Below are 23,267 nucleotides of genomic sequence, written 5' to 3'. Positions count from 1 at the left end.
TGGGTTAGATTCAGGAACTGAGTCTTGAATTACTCGTAATGTATTTCCACAAAAGTAAAGCACCTTGGAAGAAAAAGCACATCTATTAAATTTACTGACAGGATAAGTGTCAGTATGAAAAGTCTACAACACAGCAAAGCTAGCAACTATGTTTTAAAACAGAAACAAAAAGCCCCAAATGTTATCTGCTATACAAATCATCCACAAATGAGATTAAATGTCTTGATGATTCCCTTTTCTTTCTTTCATGCCATGAGTTGAGGTATATGGTGCTCAGGCAGACCGCAAAATGTTCAAGAAAGAAAACTGAGATGTCAGGCATAGAAATTTGGCTAAGAGGCACAGCAAGAGCATATTAAAGAGTAGTTAAGAGAAGCAAATGCCAGCATTGTCTTCCCACAGCCCTATCATCTGGCTAGAAATCTGAGGCACGATGAAATGCATACAAGACAACTTGGTGAGGCTTTAAAAGTATCTGAAATAGTGGCCCTAAAAGAAACCAGGTATGCTCAGCATCTTCAGACAGGCATCTAACAAAGGGATTGTTTTCACTGGGCTCCCCTGTCATCCTTTCAGAAAGGTCTCACTGCATGATTAGCAGATCTGCTTTTCCCTGCCCATATCAATCTGTGCATCAGTACTTTATCCTTTTCAGCTTTTAATCACAAATGCAGATTTTCAATGAAATCATGGAATGATAACAGTAAATAACAGTAGAGTGGTGATAATAAATTGTATTTTTAAAATAAATATCTTGATTTACAGCATAAGATAATTATGCAGTCAGTTTCCTGTTTGCTTGGTGTCTTTCCTTCAAAAAGATGTACTTCAAAAAGCCTGTTCCTCATACACTGCTGCAGTTAGAAACATAATGTTTTCCACCCAATATTTACAAATTGAACACCTAAAGTTTACCCCAACATCTACCAATATGTTGCAGAATGTCATCTATTACTGTGTAACATTTGTTAACCATTTTTTGTGCTGACATGAAATAGAACTGGTTACCTGTCCATCTCTGTAGTGTACTCACATTTTCAGGTATACTAGGAAGCTCTCTGATGTCAGGCACAGTGAAGTAAGAGTGCTAAAAAAAGAGCAAATATTGGTTATTGCAATAATGTCAAAAGCAATCTAAATTTATTGCTTGGTATTAGCAACAGAAGTAATAGCAGTTGCTCAGCTAAGTAAAAATGACAGAACATTTGTTACCAACTACCAGTATGATTTCTTTGTCATGGATTTCAAAAGTTGGATTCTCAGATCACACATGCAATATGAAATACATTAAGATAGAAAGTATCAAATGCTCCTGCAAAGTTATATTACATTTTTTTGTTCTTCAGAGACAGTGAATCAGACAGACTCACACAACATATGACATATGCCAAGGAAACTCCAAGACAACCTGTAATTCAAACCATCTTTCCACAGCCTGGGTTGTGTGATGGACTATAGGAAGTTACAGCATCACCAAGTTTCAGTCAAGACAATGGTAAAGTTATGGAAATTTATTGAGAAATGCTTCCTAAAGTTGTGGGCCTACTCACCTGAAAAATATTATTCAAATTTTAGGTCACTTCTATACACCTTAAAATAACACATTTTGAAGGACTATACTGGCCTCAAATTTCCTAATCCATTGTATTGTTACATTTCTAAATTGTCTGCAGTCTGAGAGCAGGTTCACTCTGGGTCCCCTCCTGACTACACCTGACCTGTATGATTCTTGGTTAGGGCTTTGGGAAAGGAAAGAGAATGTGACTTATATTATTTTTAAGATTTCCACTACTGTCTTAGGGCTACTTATTAATTACTTGCTGAAGCTTTAAAGGCTGTTACATTCTTGGCATAGCTCCACAACTGGCATAATTTTCTTGTATCTCAGACATTTCAGTGCTTTGTGAACAGTCTATAACCCGAAAACACAAGCGGGTTTAACAGCTCCACTGAACACAGACATTAAATGTATAAACACAATTTTTTAATTTATGATATATCAGTGCTTTAGTTTGGTTGAAAAGTTGCAAGGAAAAAATACAGGAATAGCACAGGCAACTACATCACACATAGGAGCCTCACCCCAACCCCAAAATAGGCTTCTAAACAGCCAAAATAACACACACAGGCACGCCAGACAGCAGCCCCCTGGCTGCTTTTTTATATCTTTTCTTGCTTCATTGCCCATAAAATGTCTGAGACAAGGGGAGACCAACAGCATTCCTTGAAACCATTGGTATGAAAAAACTGAAACATCCCAACTGATCACTGCCCCTGGAGACAACTCATCCCCTGAAACAGAAACACTGCTGGGGAGAGCCTGGGACTCTGCCACCGCCAGCTGCTGACCCAGCGAGGCCAAACAACTGCTACCTGTCGACTGACATTATGGGGTGAAGTGATGAGAGTAAGCTGCTTGTTGCCAAAAAGTACTTTAAAGAAGGAGTAAAGGAAATGAGAGGGAGAAAAGAACTGTGGCTGCACACACCACTGGTTTTCATGTGAACTCTACATGACTCATTGGCAACTGCAGCAATGTGTGTCCTGAGCATTTTGTGCAACAGCCTGGAACACAGGGTTGCTCTGCAAAAATTCACTTGAAGAGAAAAATCCAAACATATGATCCCATCAATAAAATCCTACATCAATTCCTTCAGTGTTCTTTGATTCATTTTCTCACAAGATGTAAGAATGAAATAAATTACTTTTTTGTGTGTGACTTCTTCTTGAGAAAAGGAAGAGAAGGAATTAGAAAATGTGCTAAATGGTTAAATAGTTCAAATGCTGCCATGACAGGTAGGTGACTGCTTTCCAGTCCTATACCTCTTGCATACTTGCATGATCTAGGAGTTCTGCAGAAGTGTGGACAAAAAATGTCATGTTGCTGCTCTGTGACCTCTCACAGGTCACAGATGATATGGAATGAAATTTCCATGGGGAATATAGACAATCTTCCTCCAATCTAAGACCATTTCAAAGACATCTCAGGTTAAAGAAAGGGAAACATAGGGCCCCAAATGTGAAAAGGGGAATTTCACAGCTCTGTGTCCTCACAGGAAAACAACATCTGTGTACTGACTCCCAAAAAGCCAAATAGCTTTTAACATTCCTCTGTTATGGTATGTAATGAAAATTAAACACCTTAGTTTACATCCCTCCCATCTCACTTACCACTCCAAGATGAACAGAGGTTCCTGGCTCAGGGATGGTAAGCTTATGAAGTGTTTCTAGGAGCTCACTCCTTTGACTATCCTGAAATAAGGAGGGGAAAAAAAAAAAGAGATACAAAATCAGCATTGCTATTAACGAGCTAAACTCCAAGAAGGAAGTGCTTCTTGATACAGCTTGTTTTCACCCTCTCTCCCACATCTGATACTAGGGCAGGGAAGCATTAGTTCTTCAGAATAATACCTGTCCTTTTGCTGAATAATCTGCCAAGACATTGAGCAGCTTATAAAAGACTTCAAACCATGGGAGGTAACTGAAAAAAAAAAAAAAAAAGAATAAAGAATAAGTATATGTTGGTATGTTGAATAACTGTACAGCTGAAGTAAAGTGCAGACAGGTAATTCTTTTGGTTTTGAATTCTGATACAACTGGATTTTTAAAATTGCATAACAAGTATCTCAGTTTTTAACCACTGTCAAATCCCACTCCACATCCTATATCACTGTAGTTAGCCCCATTCTTAACTTACAAAAAGAAACAAAACTCAAAAACATACAAGAAAAAAAAAAAATCACACCTTTTTCATCTACATTAAACTTCTGTTCCATAAAACAAGACAGACAGCTAAGATGTTACTTGTCCCTCTGGTGTGCTTTGGGCTGACTTGCCCCCTTCTCACACAGTTCTAAAACCTACAGCATCCTCTCATAACACCAGCAAGGAACTGGCCCCAGCAGCAGCAAATGGTGAAGCAAATTCGTGTGACGCACAGATTCTTCTTTTAATCACAGATGCTTGCTGAAGCAAATGGATTCTATTTTGATATAGTTTGACAGGATTTAAAGTTTTTATAAAATATGACTACATCCTGACAGCTATGAAGAACTGAGTGCCCTGTGGTTCCTAACTGTACAGCTTTTAGTAATAAATGAAGTGAGAAGCTATATATGAGACAGATAAAGGGACTGACACTCCATCATTAACATTTGTTTGAAGCCTGCAAATGCTACTGTAAAATGTAAGTAGCTTATCAAAATATGCTGATAAGCAACTTAACTTTTCATGTTATACGACAGCATTATCATTTAAATTAATATACTCTAAGCATCTTTACAAACTATGTATTAGAACAGGGCAGAAAGACAGACAATTACCACTTTAAACAGCATTTAAGTTTGGCATTATATTGTAAACAATCAAGAAGGATTAGCTAGAAGATAAGTTTCTTTCTTTCTGTTTAGTTAAACAAACTTAGCAGAGTTAAAAGCCATTACAAAAGTAACAAGAAATCCTCTCAAAACATATCAGCTAAGTAGAGATTAAGAGGCTGGTAAACAAATCCTTGCAAGCCATCGATCAAAAGAGTTTGAAAAGACAGAAAACCAAGAAGACAGAGAGCTCCCTGCCCAAAAACTTATGAAACCAAAACTTATTTCAGGAAGAAATACTTAAAGTTCTGGTTAGTTTCTCAGGGACCTTTCTGGAATGCTATACTTAACAGAATTAAAACGTTTAAAAAATTTATTGTGTTTCTTATGCATGTGTCAGTTTCAAAGCAATAAACAACAGCAAGTTACCTCAGCTCCTGGTTTGCCTGAGCTGCACTTGTGTGGAGCCCCAGCACCCCTGGGTGAGGCCAGACCAGGTCCCCAGCACCTCAGGCTACAAACCAAGCTCTGGTTGTGCCCTCAAAGTTTTACCTCTCTGGCTTGCCAGGGAGCTGTTTGCTCCCTGCTAAACCTCACCTCACTGCAGATAGAAGGCAGTTTTCTTCATTACCACAATACCCCAAACACAAAAAAGATGTGGGCTCTACTCATGGGAATACTCCATCCAAATCCCATTTTAATTCTTTCACTCAGCATCCAGAAAATAATTTCTGTGATTCTAGTGAAAATAACCCAGGTGCAGTCTCACATTTCATACAGCAAGAAGGAAGGTGCAGCCCCCCCACGGGTGTTCCTGCTCACTCCTGTGGGCTTTCCCTTTCCTCTTCACTAGCATCACATAACTGGCTTTATTATTTGCCTTCATTTAACACTAACTCCACGTTTGCCAAGTAATGGTTTAGCATCTCAGTATCACAGTTTCTTTTTTCTTATTTTAGGAACACCTTCCCATTCCGAGGAGAGAAGCTTCACAGTTTTGAAGCTGAGGAAATCAGCTGGTTTGGGAGCAGACTATGACACAACACATGGGGATTTATGTAGCTCTTGCTTGAGAGAGGTGCAAGACAAGATAAGACAAACAAACCCACCACAAAATTGTGCATATTATGTAGATAAGCTCATCTCAGTTTTCAGCTCCTTTCTTTGGCACTGCTCATTCATCCTGCCATCTTCAATACTTCTATTTCATCACTTATTCCATGTGTTTACAACTCGAGTGAAATGAATGAAACAGTTCCCCTTTTATTAGACCAGCTAAAGTCGCAACAAAAATCAAGAATTATAGTTATCTGAATTTGTTTCTAGATCTCTGCCAGAAGGAAAATAGACATGTATTTTTTTTCTTATGAGCAGCAAATCCTCAAGGCAGCCTTTACACACCCCCTCCCAAGAAACGGGTTGAATTTATAACCAAACAATCTCGGTACCGCATGCAACTTAAGCAGCACAACTGGTAGCACTACTGAAGATTTATGGCTTATGACTTGCTCATATTTAATTTGTAACCAAACACTTCCCCTTCCTCTTAGCTACCTCAGAACTTTTGATTAATTCTTGTTTTCACAGGTCATAGGTTAAACAAAGGAAGGGAAGCGCTCGGGAGTGAAATTGCCCAGAGCCCCATAGCATGTGAGCACACACACACACACAGCCCCTTCCAGCAACATCAAAAAAGCAAGAGACTGGAGATCCTGCAAGGGAGTTGAAGTTCAAAGACTCCAATCTGCATAAATCAGATTGTGGTTGTGGAGTAAACAAAAACAAAAAGGTTATCTGAAATTTTCAATTTTTTTTTCATTTCACACCCTCCTCAGCTTCCTCTCTCACACGCAGTAACACCTCATTTGCCATTAATCTGGAGAATTAAATCACAGCCTCATCAAATTTGGGTTCTTCACATTGAGAGCTGGGGTTAGCTCCCTGCTTTTCCTCCCTCTGAACTCCAGTGCTGGAGAGAGGCCAGGCTGACGGGAAACAAACCCGGGCACAGGAAAGCTGCTTATTATGCTACACGAGGTCTGCACAAACTCGGCTGCACGAGGCGCACAGAACCTTATTCACTCGCTCATATGTCATCACCTTTTTAGTGCACTCCTTGAAAGTACAAAACATCATTAGTTACATGTGTCATAGCAATTAGGGTCAGTCAGAACGTTCAGGCAACAGTGCTGCATTGCAGCTTGTAAATACAAATGTTTCCAAAATGTAGTGTTTAAAGAACTGTGGTTGTATAAAAAACCTGACAAGCCGGGCTGAGACAACAGGAAACATATAAAAAGAAGCAAATGAGCATGATAACAAGGCCCAGCAGTCCCTGTGGGGAGAAGGCTTGCAGTTACGAGGAAGTTCACCTTCTCCGGAGCAGGCTTGCAATCAGCACCAGGGCTCCAGAGCAGGCTGGGGACAGCAGAAGGACACAGGTGACCAGTGCCAGGCCAGCTGCCCAAGGGACAGCCAGCAGCCAGCATTGCTCTCCCAGCTCCACTCCATACTCTGTTCCACTGAACAGACAATGTCATCACCCAATATCAGCTGCTGCCCAGATGAAAATGCTGAACTGCAGTCAACTGTGCTTTGACTATTTCAATATATTAATCCAGTTGTGTGCTTTAACATATGAAAGGAAGAAACTATCACAGCAGCACATGTGAGGTCATGTTTTCTGACCTACAGAAAAGACTGAAACCAAAATTGGACAGTATTAAGATAGCAGTTTTGACTTAAAGCAAAGTGCATTTATCTCTAGGAATAGCAAAAGGGAAATCTTTAAGCAATGTATTTACACTGGCATCCAGCTTATTTCTTTGTCAAGTACAAGATGCCTTCCTCAGGCCAAGCCAGCTGCTTCCTATCCAGCTCTGAAGCACTACTAATGAACAGTGGCACTGATAATAAATATACTTTCTTTCACATTTCAGAATTTCACCATTATCATTTTTTTTAATATTTTTTGGAGTGCTTTTTAGAATGGAGGAGAGTCATAAGTGTCAGGATGTGTCCCTCTAAATCACTGCAGCTATCTCACACCTAACTGGTACATCCAAGGTCAAGTGTAGGGAGAGGTGAGGAAAAGTGGGCAAACAGTATGGAACTAGGACATTTACTTACATGAAGGTAAGTTGTCCAGGAAGTCAACTTTAAAAAAAGAAAGATTTTTAAGTGTTAGTTGTAGGATAAAAAGGTGAAGGAAGAAGCAATGGTGAGATAACCCAGGTGTGCAAGAACATCCTGAGAGCTGAACTCACCAAAATAAACTCCCATGGAGCACTGATGAGTCTGAAAGTGTACTGAGAACTTCAGCAGCAAAATGCTACATGTTCCAGTGTAGCAGCAGCAAACCCCTATGGCAAGTGGTACCTTTTAAAATGATTCATGAGTATCTGCTAATTACCATAGCAACTCTTTATAAAACTAATTTTTAACATTGACAGCTCCAGCACTCAATTTCACTGGTGTGCTGACACCATTAAAAAGCAATGCAAACACTTCTGGAAAGGTACCTTTGGCTTCCTCTGAACTCTGCACAGGTCAGTACCACCTTAGCTCATGCAATTCCTCCAGAGCACAAGAACTGCCAGTTCAGGTATCTGCAGAACTGAATTTTTGTACATATATCTTTGTCATTTGAAATTAATGAGATGGAGCAACTAGTCAAACATCAACATATTTAATGCAGCATCTCCTGATAGACTGAGTTGTAAGCACACAACTTTTACTCCTTCCAATCACACAAATCAGAAGTGGAATTTTGAACATTTATTTATTTATAACACATACTATATATTTTGCTAACAGCATAACCAACTGCCATCTCCCTTGTGAAACAGAACAGTCATTTCCATTTTACAGATGGGCATCCTCCTCTGTAGTGACAGGCTTACAAAAGCTGTCTGTATTAGCCAGGATTGGAGACAAGGAGTTCCTGAATCCTGACCTTCTGCTCAGTACAACAATCTACAGTGGCCTAGAATACTAAATTCAGCCAGTGATGAGCTTGGCTCTTGTATCACCCATAGTGTGCATCATCACAACTTCACTGCAAATACCCCTGACTGACAAATGTGTAAGGAAGGGGAAATTCAGGCCAAGTGTTTCTCCTGCCAGCATGATCTGTGCATGTATCAGTGGAACACTGGTGATTCAGCTCACGGACTCTGAACAATTAATTAAAGCACAGATGACCCAGTGCTTGGTTGTGGCACTGAAATCACCAGGAGGCCCAGCAGGTGTCCAAGTGATGGTCACACGAGTAGAACCTCTTGGTGCAGGGCCCCACTCCCTGGTGTGAGGGGCCTGGGGCTCAGGGGTGTATGGACACCTCATCCTCTGTATCCCCTTCACACAACATCACTGTCCCAAACCCCAAACCCTTAGGAGAGCAACTTGCATCATCAAAACCTCAAGTAAGGTTCAGCCAACTGAAACAAGATGGGGTTTATTCCTGTTATTATTGATTTCAGTGTATTGACCCAAGGAATGCTCCTGGGAAGGACACATTCTGTGTATGGTAACTGCAGTTTCTGATAAGGAATCCTCTTTGCCACTCACCATGTTCTTCAGTGGTTTTATGCAAACAGAGTTTTAAATAGCAAAAGCATAGCCATCAAATGTTTTTGTGTTCTTTTTTTCAATTCCACCTTAATTTTTAACAGCTAACTTAAATGACAGAACTACATGTTTTTTAATAAAACCCTTTTTCTTACCCTCAAGAAAGAGCTGAGGTTTCACATGCCTATTATTTTCCTTGCAGTAATACACTATTTTTGTTTTCACCTTCCTTTCCTTCCCCCACCCAGTGTTTCCAGCATTTTTACAAAATACATTTGAAAGAACCAAGACATCTCTGGGCTCATTTGGGAATTTCTGTAGGCTAAATTCTCAGCTCAGCCATTTATGTGTTCCAGTGTCTTCCTCTATACCTTACAGAACTCAGTACATCATTATTCTCTTTTCTAGACTCAGTCCACTGACACATTCTCACACTTGTAAACTTAAACACATACACACATACCCACAAATCTCCATAGCAACATCTGTGCATGTTGATGAGATGCAGGCTTACCTTCCATAAGATCAGCCAACACTCTTTTCTGAACATCTGCTTTTTTTTTTTTATGTCAAAGTTTTGTCTCTGCATTAGACCTTAATCCACTGTCAGTGCCTCTGCCACTACAGAGAGCCATCCAAATCCTTTCCCTTGCTTGCTCTCCCAGGATTTCTTTCCTTTTTGAATTTTCTCCAATTTTGTTCTAAACTTCCCTTTGATTGTCACCCATGAGCGATCTTTCCATGATTAAGAGACTCAGTTAAAAGTTCTGCAGCTTAAGCACGTGACTGGGGTATATATTTTGAAGCATGTACCCCACAGAACTGGCTCACAGAGAACTTGTGCATCTCATCTTACAGAGCATCTTAATACTATATAATTGTCAATAGAAAGTGCTTACCTTGGTGACTTGCCACTGTGTATTAATAATAAAAGTCAATTAAAACATTCCCTTTCCTGTTTTCCTACCCAGCGTGACCAAGTACAAGCAGCTGGATGGAGTCTCAGTGGCACAAAGACCCCCAAGGTCCCTAAATGCCACCACTGAACCCAGCAGCTCCACTGCCTCTTGAAACGCAGCAGCAGCGCCTGCACAAAGCCCGCTCCCAGGAGCTGAACACACCCTTTAACAACATGAAGCCAGAAAACTCTAACAAAGAGATTTATATGTAACTATTTTACATTTTAGTCAAGCTAAAAAGTGCAAGGGCAGCTTGAGATAACCGTTCCAAGGATCTTTTGTTAGAGTGCTAACATCTAATTGGGACATAGCAAGTGGAACTGAGGTCTGCGTGTGACAAAGCCCTCAACCTTCCTCGGGTCCTTTGTGGTCACTCTTAAACCTTGCAGGAAAAAAGAAGTCCAGTGCAGCTGCACTGAGGAATTTGTGTAAATAAAATGAATTCAGAAGATCTTTAACGTTTCAGTATGCAACATCATGAAGCATCTATCAACCCAGCACACAGTAATCTCCCCTGCTTCTTGCAGGAGCCCTCTGTGAAAGAAGAAAACATTTTAAAGTGTGAGAAAGAAACAGCTTTTCCATGCAAACCATGCCTTGGACTTTCACTGAAAAACGTTTGTTACAAAAAGAATCCATGCCTTAAGAATGTGGAGCATTACACTTAAGACTGGAAAACAGGAATACCACACCTTTTGGGCTATAGGTCCATGTATAACATTGTATAATCTATAAGTATAATTGAGAATAGACAAAAATTTAAATATCTTCAGTAGTTGAGCTTTTTCTTGTGAATTAAATATCCCTGCAAAACTTAAGAAAGTTTATTGAATTTAATGATAGAATATTCTGTGGTTTATTTATTTCAGAAGTACCTTTAAGGCCTGTTTTGTTGTTGGGGACTTGCCATTTTTCCTCTGGTAGATCATTCCTTTTGAAAAATCAAAGATTTTTACCTCCTAATGCAGGAGTTATTCATACCACTGGGAAAACGTGCCAAGTGATGTTTCTCCAGTGAGAAAAGAATTCACTTAAGAGACAGAATCTGGGGTCTGCTGAAACAAAATGCAAAACTGTAAGTAGATTTTGAAGAGTATATACATCTCTAAAGCCTGGGGCACAGGCTGATGACAGAAGAACTGTGCAATTTAATCAGCTTTAAACCAGTGCAGGCTACACTACACAAGGCTTTCATGGAGGAGAAAGCTGCTGTTCTTGCTGTACCCAGCTCATATCAGCATGTCTGACCAGGTATGCCTGCCCTCTTAAATGCAGCATGCTAAGATGATTAACACTGGAAGATCAAGTACATTACCTTAAAAAAAAAAATTACATGGGTTTTAGTAGATGTAAAATTAAATTGGAAACCCCATAAACTCCCAAACACAAGCATATGGTCTTTTGTCTGTTCTCAGAAAAGAAAGTTGTAAATCTCTGGATATTTGTACTTTAAGACCATGAAAGATACTTCTCCAAAAGCAAATGACTGGAGGTACAAAAAGAAGGAACTTTGCATTTACAGGGCAAATGCTGACAATCATGTCTTTATACTCTTATTAAAACCACAGGCAAAGGATATCCCACAAAGCACACTTGGTGAGAAGATGGGTATACTGAAGTTCTGGACAGTTTATAGTAAGATTGATGAAGTGCAACAAGAAAGCCTTGGAGTTAAAAAGACAACGATTATGTTCCAAGTAATGCCAACAGGAATACATTGAACAATGTTTTTACTCGGCTAGGGTTAAGTAAAATGCTCTATTTAACAATAAAAAGAAGGCAGGGAATAGCCTTAAGCTGAGAAAAGTTACAGATGATACTGGCACTAAATTTCCTGGACATTAAAAAATTGATTAAGAAGCAGTCAGGGCAGTTTGGAACACAAGTCTTGATTTTAAAAAGCCGGATGTGTTAGACAGCATGAGAGCCTAAAGATCACCACTGAAGTGACAGCAGAGAAAGGATTCCAAAGGCTTAGCTTGTCAAGGAATCTCTCTTCTCAAACCATGCTTAAAAGCACACATGAAAGTGCTGGAAGAGAGAATTCTAGATGTGGCAGACAATCAGAGATCCCACTAGGTTTGAGACATCTGGCATCAGTTGAAATCCATCACATTTCATTTGGGGATCAAAGACTACTGCTAAGTCTATCACAGGTTGAAATAGTAGATCCTGAACAGCCTTTTCATCCCAACACATATTAACCCTTTTTCCTTGACCAGAAAAACAGCTCCTTTTCATTACAGACTCCAGTCACACATACTCATTGAACTATGTCCCCCTAGTCCTACGTTGGAGCTGATATTTAGATTTATGAACTTTATATCAGAAATCAAAAGTGCTTTGTATCAGCAAAAGGCACAATGTGCTCCAGCACACTGCTGAAGCGAGCTCCATGGGCCATATTTTGTATCACAACCTGCAATGTCAATAAATTCCTGAAGAGAAGAAAAATGTTACATAACTGACAGGGTAGCAAAGACTTTTGCTCAGCTACTAAAGAAATTTGCCACGTTTTTAAAAGTTGAAGCTGAGTGAGCATCAGGTGTGTTTTCTATAATCTCTGTCTGTCCTCAGGCCTTTTATTCCTGAACAAGGTTTTTTTTTCCTACCCATGTATTTTATATTAGTCATTAGCCACCAACCTATGTCAAAGGCTATTTTTTTTTCCTCTCCTTAGCCTGAGTCCTAAAAACTCTGAGGTAAGAAACTCTACGTGTAATAAATGCAGCTCAAAAGCCATCCACATCATTACTGTAACAGGTTCAGAGGGTAAGGAGCTCCCAACAGGCCAGCACATTCCACCCCTAGAGACCAACCTGGGGTAAGACCAACTCTCTGGGAAGGAAGAACTCACTAGGACATGAAGTTGTATTTACAGTAGAATAATATGACTGTCAGATCAATATTTAAGGAAGGTAAGCATCAATTAGCAAAACCACAGGACGAAGGTCAAGGTTTTCACTGGCTAATCACACTGCCACATAAAAGAGAATTAATTGCCTTCTGAGCCACAGAAAAAAATAGCTACTTAATAATAGCATGCCAGTGGTAAAAACCTCAGTCTCACAGAGCAGCACCATAAGCTGGTTCAGAAAAAAAAAACAACAACACTAAACAGAGAATTCCATCAATAAACATAAGCAAAGTATAAGTAAAAGGCAAACACTCCAGGATCAAGAAGGCAAATAACCTACAGGTGAATATACAAAAAGGGAAATGTACACTGAGAAAAAATGATGAGCCCAGACTGCTTTTTCTTCTTCTAAACAGAGTGCTGGATCATGTCAACACCAAAGCTGGATAATACAGCTCCATACCTGTGTGTTCATAAGGCAATGTTCAAGGATGCTATGCTGATTCTCTGCTATTTGGTAACTTAAGTACTGTGAAAATTGGGGTAGGGAATAAAAATATTTCAGTAACAAAGGAAGAAATCAATTATACAAACCCCTCTTCTTATTCTCCAAACTGCTTTTGTTTCCTACTGGCAAGAAACAAACTTGAGTGCAGCAAGGTCTTTTCTAGTTCCCTGGCACACAGAGAGAACTTGATTACTGTGAAGAAACAGACACGTGCTCAGTGGTAGTACAGATGCCTCCTAATAATAAGCAAAGTTTGGTCCCCAAGTCAGTTGGTAGCAAGTCATAAAAGTTAAACTCAAACCAAAACAAGAAATTCATGATTATTTCAGTGCTGTGGTGGTACTTGGAATTCGTAGTTTGTCAATGTGAGAAACTGGGCTAGCCACCTAAGGATTGCTTTACTTACAGCAAATATGCTTTTGTAAAACAAGATGTGTACACAGCCCTTGAACTGAAGGCTATAAGGATCAAGTCAGAGAGTCTGGTATTTGATTGCAGGTTGTCTAAAGTGTGCAATGTTTTAGAATTCACAACACTTACATGTAAAAAATAACCTGCAAAAAAACCCACTGATGAACCTGATCAAAAGACTGACTCACAAATTAACAGAAAAGGCTCTCTGGCTCTTTACTTGGATAGAAGGCATGATTTTTATTTTTAAGACTTCCTGTCTAACAATCAGTTTAAGCAAATGATTAAAACAGGAGACTGCCCACAATCATCTTATTCTCTGACTACTCAAGCTTGTCCACCAACACTTATTAATTCTAAAACACACTGAGGTAAGTTACTGCTAGGTAAATAATACTGCACTGAATAGCTGGGAGGACAGTCTGTTCCTTATCAAACATGTTGATAAACAGTCAGGGTTATAAATTAAGGTTTTTCTTTCAGATCCACACACAATCCAGATAACACTGCCTCCACGAAGCCATATAAAGCCCTTCTCCTATTATTACATTGTGGTTGAATCATGTTTACTATTGAAAAAACATGCAGAAGTCAACTTACACATCTTTTCTCAGCAGTTCTACCTCTCAGAACAGCCCATGCTTCTCCAATTACCAGTGCATAACCCGAGGGCTCCTGCCACATCTTGATTTTTGAAGGAGGAAGTTGCCATGTAATCTCGTAGGGGAATGTTGTATACATCTGTCAGCAAGTACAGGATGGTCTCATTCCTGACAGATGCATTTTGTAAGCCTTCAGACAGCAACCCAAAAGTGATCCATTTCTGGAAGAGATCTATCCATCTTGTATTTTAACTACTTCCTCCCTACTTTTTGGTGCCAGGGAACTGGTATTTCCCCAAGGTGATGTGCTAATTCATTTTGTACTAGCACTAGGATGGAAGTTTCCAAGCAAGTCAGCCAGGGCCAAAGGTAATAAAAAGTGACATGATTTAATTACTTCTGTTACAGTTGTTCAGCAACTAAAGAAGGTGTGACATGAAGCCCTAATTAATTAAGTAAAATTCATTTCTGGTCAGTAGGCAAGCCCAGTGAAGTAGCTGGAGTAGAATGAAGTATTCTTTGCTTTATCCAATTCCACCAGTAGCAATACATTAGTGTTACTAACACTTGACATTTTTTGTTGTGATCCTTCTCACTGATATTTTGCAAGTGAGTTTTGATTTGCAGTAAAGACTAAAGCTTTGGCAAAGGCTGTAATACAGACACACCTTCACTATTCTTTAAATACACCCAAAGTCAGTAAACTTCCATTGCTCTGGGTTGGTAATGAGGATGAAAGAGGAAGGGGGTTTTGTTTGTTTTAAGGAATCCTGAGTCTCCAGGAAATATAATGCTGAAAATGCCACATAGGTAACTTTATATTGTGTATTTACTCTGAAAGCAAATCCTGTTCTTCTTTCATATTTTTACAAGTTCTCCCAAGAAACTTCAATGATGCAAAATAAGATGCATCTTTTACCTGTCCATTCTTACCCCTAGCTTTTCCCCAAAAACACAGTGAGGATTCTTTTCTCCCTTCTGCACATATTCCTCATGCTATTTATTTTGCCCTTTACTATTAAAATATGATAATTCTAACAAGTTTCCAGCAGGAATGTTCTGCTGCATTATAGCAGTGCCCCTACATCAACATACTTCTGCACTTCCATGAACACAAACCCATGAACTCAGATCCCCAATTTTACTACTGCTATGATTAAAAGCAGCAGGCAGCAGAGCGAGATGAAACGAGAACAAAGAACTGTCAGCAGAGAGGCGACTCTTGGCTAAGAGCCCTGCATTAGTTTATACAGTCAACAGCTTCAGGAAATGTATGGAGTAACTCAGAGCTGTGGAACACTTAAGGACAGCAGAAGTTTCTTGCCTCTGCCCCTGCACATCTCATAATCATTTTCAGGGTCATCAAGTGAAAATTTCTATTAAGAGGAGAAAAAACCAAACAAACCAGAACACCTCTCCCTGTCCCCCTTCCCAGCAGGGGAATTATTTAGAGTTGGAATAGTTGCAACTTTATCTTAAAATTAATACAAATTGTGTTTAAATATATAGCACAGACTACTTGTGCTTTGGACTCCACGGGCCAGAGAAGCTAATAACACCTTTAACTCACACCAATCACCTAGATCTAAAGTGGGTTGCATTATAGATAATGAAGTGAAACACACACCTTCAGAGGAGTATTCATCTGGCCTCTTAGGCTTGTGAATTAGTGTGAATGTGAATCACACTTTGCAGCCTTCTCCTAGTGCAATTTCTAATTTCCTTGTAAATGCTATGACCAACAGGATTTGTGAAAGTCTGTGCATGACTTAATGTCACCTTGGGAAAAAAAAAACATGAATCCTTTACATCCCCAAACATTCCTAGGTGAGGATGGTAAACTGCACATTTAAATATAGGCAATACCAGGACTGCTGGAACTCACAGAGCTGTACAAAGCAGCTCACAAATTTTCTGTAAGGATACAAATTTGAAAGGCACAGAGGACAAGTGCTTAGGGTAACTGTAACCAGAGCAAGAACTCTGCTTTGCCCAGAATTGGAAGGGCTGACAAAGAGTCCAGATGTGGGAACAGCTCTTGGGAAGCACTAACCCAGTCCTGCAGATTTGAGAGCTTGGGAGACATCATCTCCTTGGCACCAGCATTAGAATGTAAGTGCCTCAAACTCATTGCTGCCCACCTGACAGATTTCCATCCTCACTGCCCTGTCCTGCGCTCCCATCTCCACTTCCCACACCACAGCCCGAGTCAGCCCTGTGGGGAAGCCTGAGCTGGGAGCCCTTCACCTCCTCCTCAGATCAACAGAGAGCAAGAAATAGCAAGAGGGAAAGACATTAAGGGTTTAACTGAAATGCACATTTCTTTCTTACCTCAGTTGGAACTTGAGAACTACAATGCTTTTTCTGAACACCACTGCTGCAAAAGTGTTCAGAACAACCTGCCCAGGGCAGAGCCACCGCTGCAGGTTCTAGAGTGAGATTTGGAAACATTTTGCTATTAAGCTCCTCATAATTCAAACTCTGTTTTGTGTCTGTCTTCATAGGTCATTGTTGGCCAGATGGAAAATATTAAGGAAAAAGGATTGCAACTAAATCAACCGGCTGTAGTCTGCTGCCAAAAGGCCCCAGGCTAACTACAAGCAGATTTGCAAGCAGGCTCTGCTCCGTTACAACCCCGATCTGGCACATCCTTTGCCCTGACTAACAGCAGGAGGGCACGGGGCCAGCTGAGAGCAGCTACTGTGCCAGACAGACTGTGCAGGTCTTGCTGCTTGAATGCATCCACAGAAAAGGAGAATCGATGGGACTCCTTTGGAAACAATTCCCTGTACTTTCTGGCTGCTACGAACTTCACAAGTGGTATAACTTTATCTCACTTCAAAATTAATGCAACTGTGCACCTCAGACTTCTTACCAAAATCAGGATGTGGAGAAATAAATACCAGTGTTAAACACTTAAACTTTCAACTAAGAATAATGCTCTGCATATAAACATACTTAATGAAAGCAAAATCAAAACATCTTTTCTCCAATGCTGAGCACCATTTAGCAATTTAAAAATGACTGAACAAGTAGCCAAATACATTATTCATATTAATGTTCCTTGCAACCTCTTATTTGTGAGTAAAAAGGAACTTATATTTGGTTATTGAAAATTTGGCTTTTAACGTGTATTTCTAACATAAATACTTCCCAGGAGATATCTTTTTCTTTACAGCTCATATATGCACTTATGAATTAGCAAGTTCAGTGGGAAAAAAGGTATTTTCCTAATATTAACCAACTTACCCCTTATAGACTCATCATTTTATTCCAGCTGCCCACATCTGCAGTACCTGCCCCAACTGCAACAGATCCTGTGTGGCTTAAATTATTTTTTCCTTAGCCATGTTACCAACAAAAGAGGAGCAGGGTGAGGCAGACAGGTTGGATTTAACATTTCATAGTAATTTATAACAGTAGGATTTATTTTTCTTTTTGCAATTATAATCAAACCTCAAACTTGACAGGTGGACATAATTTGTTTCCAGCCAACAGTAACAGCAAAATAGACAGAACCAGGGAAGATGTTCTGTTCAAAGCATCATCACCAGCTGACCACATACACTGAAGCCTTTAGTATTCAAATTTTAATTCCTTTGTATTGACAATACCAGAATATTTTCAGCTATGACTTAAAGACCCAGCACAAACCATTAGTATTTCAGAACTGTACATGAAAGTGAGACAAAAAGGGCAAAAGAGTCTAGAAAAAGAGAAATGTACCCTTTTATGTTGGATTTATTTTGCTCCTATGAAGGACAGCATGTATGGAATTTAACACAGTGAGCATGCTATACTAAAGTCTAGAAATATGAAACCTCACTCCAGCCCTGTCCATTTCTGCTGAGCCATGCTCTGGGTTTGCCATCCCTGCCTCAGCCGTTACGAGGTGTGTGGATTAGCAAGGTTCCACCATATTTAAGTTTCCACAAAACTATTTATACCCATTCAACCATGCTTTAAAACTTCAAGCTCAGCTAGCAAAGCCTTTAACAGACCTACTGACACCACAATGAAAACTCCTAAGTTTTTCCCTCCGTGTCATTTAATATGTTCCCTATTGACCTGTTACTTATCAACTACATCTCACTGAGAATAGGAATTCATTATTTATGAGTTCAGTGGAATCAATTCCTTTCAATGTTGGTTTTAAAACTGAAAGCATCAAAATGCATGCCTATTGCTACAGCTAGGATGTTGCATACCTTTTCATAGAAAAAAAGATGAAGAGGAAATACTGTACACACCTTCCACGTATTAGTAAAACAGAAAACACAACTCACGTGCAGAATCAACTGGACTCTAAAACTTGTTTTGTGACACTGCTAGAGAATACAAAAATATGTAAAAATATTTTGATTTTTTGCATGCTAAAAGCATATTCTTACATAATAAACACATGCAAATACATGAATAAGAACAAATATTATTAACCATGTCAATAAGATAAAAACTAGGCATAAACCCGAGAAGCCATTAAGAAAAAAATGCACTATCACATGCTGTTATTTTTTTAACACTATTTTAACAAGTGTATTTTATTCAGCATTGCAGAGAATATAGTTTCAGAAAGTGAATATAACTTGAGAGACACTTGAAAAAAGTTTTCAAGATACTTGAGCATTACAAGATACTAAGAAACCTTCCAGACTTTGTAGAGTCTAAAAAGAGATTAAAATAGAAGATAACAAACAAGGAGAGGTAATTCAAAATTTTATTCCTGGAAAAGGATTTTTAAATAGCTCATCCCTATGTTGTAAAACTTTGTACTGGCAAGAAGAAAAGCCACAGGAAGTTTGAAGAAACTGTACTGGAAAGAGTGTATCAGAAAGGAGAAACACAAAGCAGATAGCTAAATTTAATTGATGTCAAGCTCTCTTTTCACTAAGTTCATCACTTTTCCATATATATTCTGACAACTAACTGAAACTAAAAACCAGTGTCTGTTTAAGCAAATCAGCAGCGGTAAAAACCCTAAACTTTTAAGATGTAAACTGTTTTATAAACATGTCAAGTTAAAGCAAAATGCCTGCAACACCAGGAGACCCCTTCCAACCCTGCATGCTACGTTCATGGCGTTTTCCCAGTTTCTAAGCCACTTCAGATCAATTTCCTGCTCTGCACAGAAGTCAAACTGCTTTGCTGCAGCTAAAGCTTGTAAGAAACCAGAATTTCTGTGAAAGGAGGGCAGGCTCTAGCTACATGTCCTGCCTGCCTTCTCTTCTTCTCTCTGCAAGGTCCGTGTGAAGGAACGGCAGAATGCCTGCATCTTAACTCCTCCTCACATCCAATGCATGTGTTGAATTCTCTGCTTAAAAAATAATTCAGAAATCCCTGAAGGCAGCAGACAGAGGTTCAAGTAACAACATTTTTATTAGGTATGATTTTGTTGTACAGTTGAATCAGAGAGATTCAATTTCTCATGATTTATACATGCAGTTTTTGTGGCCTTTGCCAATGTCTAACAGAACCAGTTTGCTGTTTTCTTTCATCTCCAAAGCTTTTTAAGAAGTACAGGGATTCCAGGGTCGATACACCACGAGGACCAGACTGTCCAAAAAGTGTTCCACATCATTTCCAACCATTACCAAATATCTTTTTAGAAGGTTTCAAGTATCAAGTAGATACATATGAAAGCAAAACACTGGGCTTTTTTTCTGCTGTACAGTAAATTAAAACAAAAAAAGTAACTACTTTTACCAGGCATATAATAGACTCCCTATTAATTTATTTTATGTATGCAAAGGAAAAATGCAAAGCACAAAGAAACTGTAAATCAGGTAAGAATTTTTAGTTAACAGGAATTCTAAGGCCCAGCCTTCCCATATATCAGACTACTACTAAATACATTAAATTATATGTCATTAGTGTGATACTCTGTATACTCCACAGAAGAAAATTCCTATTAACACTAGTTCAAAGCATGCATTAAAAATCTCTTTTTTAATGTTCCAAACTTTCATTCAGATAAAGTGAAAATGGAATGTCCTTCCTTATTTATCTGAAAATACTCCTTCACAAACAACAACTACAGAAAACTTTAAAACAACAACAAAACCAACCAATCTTTCCAGATGAGCTACTTAACAATTCCCATAGCTTACTAAAAAATGTCTCTAGGCTCAAGCTTTTACTGAGCCTGATTGCTCCATCTTGCCTCACTAACATGAACAAAATGCAGGAAGGCAGTAAAGACAACTCTGGAAAAGTGAGAAGAATCCAGTGAAACCCAAATTATTTCAGCTGCTCAGGATTTAGTTCAGTAGAAGTCCAGCTCCCTGAGGCTACGAAAAACAGCACAAGAATTCAAAGAGGATAATAAAGACTAGGAAAAGGACAAGAATCTTCTGCATTGTTCAACAGAAGAGGATGGAAACAAGGGGAAAGCAGCTTCCAATTTCTTCCATTACCCTTCTTCATCCCTGAATCACCTTTGCATCTACTATTTTCTTCTTCAAAAAACCCCATAGAAGATATTCCAAAAGACTGAGCAGCCTTACATAGTGTGCACTTTTACAAAATCAAGGCTTTAAGGAACACCCAAATCTAAACTGTAATATTTGGGTGTTTAACAGTGCAGATTGTTCAAAAGATACTGAACCACTGGGACTTTACCACTCAGTACAGAGACAGCAGAAAACGTTTCATTATAAATCAATTAAGGATACCTAAAACTTAACCCTTTTATAGTGGGTTAACCAGTTTTTTAAATACCAATGCAGTCACATTTTAAAAACAAGTCAAAATTCTAAATTCAAAATGCCTTCCCCTGCCCACTTCATGTCTAAATATTCTTCTGTGGCTTTTGGCCAAATCAGTGAAAAATGAAAATTCTAGAAGACAACAGGACAATTATTTTAAAGCAAAAAACCTCACAAAAATAATCAGTTTTCTCTCCCAAAATAACTGAAAGATTTGTGGAATTAAATGCAGCATGGAGGGTTTGGGACTCTTTTCTTTACATCAGAAGGTGTCACAAAGCAGTGTGTCACATTTGGGAGGCACACACACAAACAGTGGTATCCAGGCCCTTCAAGCTGTTTATCCCCTCTGCATCACTGCCCTGCCAGTTGGCAGGCCAGAGCCAGGAAGCTGTCAATTCCAATCAAGTTTGGGCCATGCAGTCCTATTAAAGAAGTCTTGCTGGTTAAGGGGCATCCACTGTTTCCAAAGCATGGGAAAAAAAAAAAGGAAAAAAAGGGCTCTGCTTTCCTTAGATTTGAGCTGGCAACTTTCACTGACTGGAGTTTTCAAGGAGCTATGAATGAGCTTAACAAAGGAGTTCTGTGGCTAGTTTCTGGCTGAAATCCATGTCAACAGTTTTTAAGGTCACAGGTCACACTAACTAACATTTATTCCCAGCAGACCCTGCTCTAAACACAAGCTGTAAGTAGTACAAATTTGGAATTTTTCTGTAATCCCTTGAGATATTCCTGATCCTTCCACATGTTTCTGCTCAATTAAAAACAATTCTCACTTTGCACCACAAGAGAGGCCCCTGCTCAGAAATCTTATTCTATCCTAAGAATAAATGGACAAAGACTGCAATCAAAGGAAAGGAAAGGGGGGAGGAGAGGAACTCACAACAAATCACACCAAAAACCTCAAATAACTCCATACAGAATCACATTCAGTTAGTTACATTTTCTGCCATCTGTCACAAACTATTATAGATTCATTTCTTTTTATCTAAGAAATGAGTGGTGCAGAGCTTCGCTATTTTGGCTGAGTGGGACTTCCACACAAATGTTTCTGCATTTCACTTCAGAAGAATGATTTTCATTTTGGGTACAAAGACTGAATACCCACTGAAAACTTCAAATTAAGTGAAATTGAAATCAGAGCTGCACATGACTATGGGACCTCCTTACCTCAGTAACTCTGCCTAGTAACTTTGTGAACCAAAGCAAAACTACACAAAGTTTTAACTGTTTTGGTTTGGGGTTTTTTTTTTGGCTTTTTTTTTTTTTACTTTAACAAAACTTGGAACAAGAGAAAAATCTTTGATTTGTATTATTACTGCTTCTACAAGCAGTTAGAAATAGGTACTCCAGGTCATAGCTTAATAGATAAAACAGAAATTCTCCTAGTTAATAATCACTAAAAATCACAAGGCACCCACTACACAGTTACAACAGTGAGAGATCTTGTCCACCACGTCCAAGTGTCTCAGCTCGTGTGAGTGAGGGCTGGCAGGGCAGCAGGGCTGTTCCATCCCACCCCCAGGGTTCTCACAGCTCTAACCACTACCATGGCCCCATGGTCACCTTCTCTTCTCAGGAGGTTTTTGCTGTTATTGCTGCAGCCCTTTGTGGTAGGAAGGGCAAAACCAGCACACAGGCAGCTTCTGAGGGAGAAACAGTTGTGTTTGGTCTGGCAGCATTTACCCAACACCTCCCAAACCTGTTCTTATAGTATCTGGAAAAAAGAAGCTTTGTAAATAAAATACAGCATTAAATTGTTCAAAATCGCATTTGTGGAGAAACTGCAATTAGCAAGACAACATTTACCTGCATAGAGGGAAGATATGTTTTATAAACATATTACTTAGTTTAAGCAGTCAGAATAGCAGATAAAAACACATTTGAAGACGAAATTACTGAATCTTATCTGTTTATAACTTGAAGAATCAGTAACAGGACCTGTACACTGAATTCTGGGAATACTTCAGAAGACAAAAGATACAAATATTTTTTAAAACTGAACTTGTTAGTTTCATTATATAAACATTCTGCAATAGTGGTATCAAAAAGAGTATTCAGATCAAGCTAACATTTTTCACATTCCTAAAGTAGAACTTTTTCCTCCTTCATGATTACACAGAAAGGAGAAGTTGACAAGAGTCTGAGATTCTACAACATAAAAAAGTCAGGACAAAAAAATCCAGCTGCAATGATTACTGGTATGCACTCTCAAAGAATATTTCATCCAAGAACTTGGGAGCATTTTCTGATGGAAGAGAAGAAAAACAAGAAGTGTCATGTTTCAATGCCTCTGCAAAATTTAGAATTTCCTATGTTGAGGAGTCTCTTCCCCCAGCTT

At 39.1% G+C, this 23,267-nt stretch overlaps 1 protein-coding gene across 2 annotated transcripts in view; it reads right to left on the bottom strand.

Moving 5' to 3' along the window:
* DENND1A (DENN domain containing 1A) overlaps positions 1-23,267 on the bottom strand; it is a 165,000-nt gene that overhangs the window by 91,735 nt on the left and 49,998 nt on the right. For both annotated transcript variants that reach the window (XM_030460968.1, XM_030460967.1), the window contains exons 6-8: positions 3,412-3,481; positions 3,172-3,252; positions 1,034-1,087 (exon numbers count right to left, since the gene is read on the bottom strand). In XM_030460968.1, the coding sequence (XP_030316828.1) occupies positions 1,034-1,087; positions 3,172-3,252; positions 3,412-3,481 (205 nt within the window). The remainder of the gene's footprint in view (positions 1-1,033; positions 1,088-3,171; positions 3,253-3,411; positions 3,482-23,267) is intronic.

Source organism: Calypte anna, chromosome 17, assembly GCF_003957555.1.
Source record: "Calypte anna isolate BGI_N300 chromosome 17, bCalAnn1_v1.p, whole genome shotgun sequence".
Taxonomy (NCBI): Eukaryota; Metazoa; Chordata; class Aves; order Apodiformes; family Trochilidae; genus Calypte; species Calypte anna.
The sequence above is the reverse complement of the archived record's forward strand: the minus strand, read 5'-3'. Positions and strand labels throughout refer to the sequence as shown.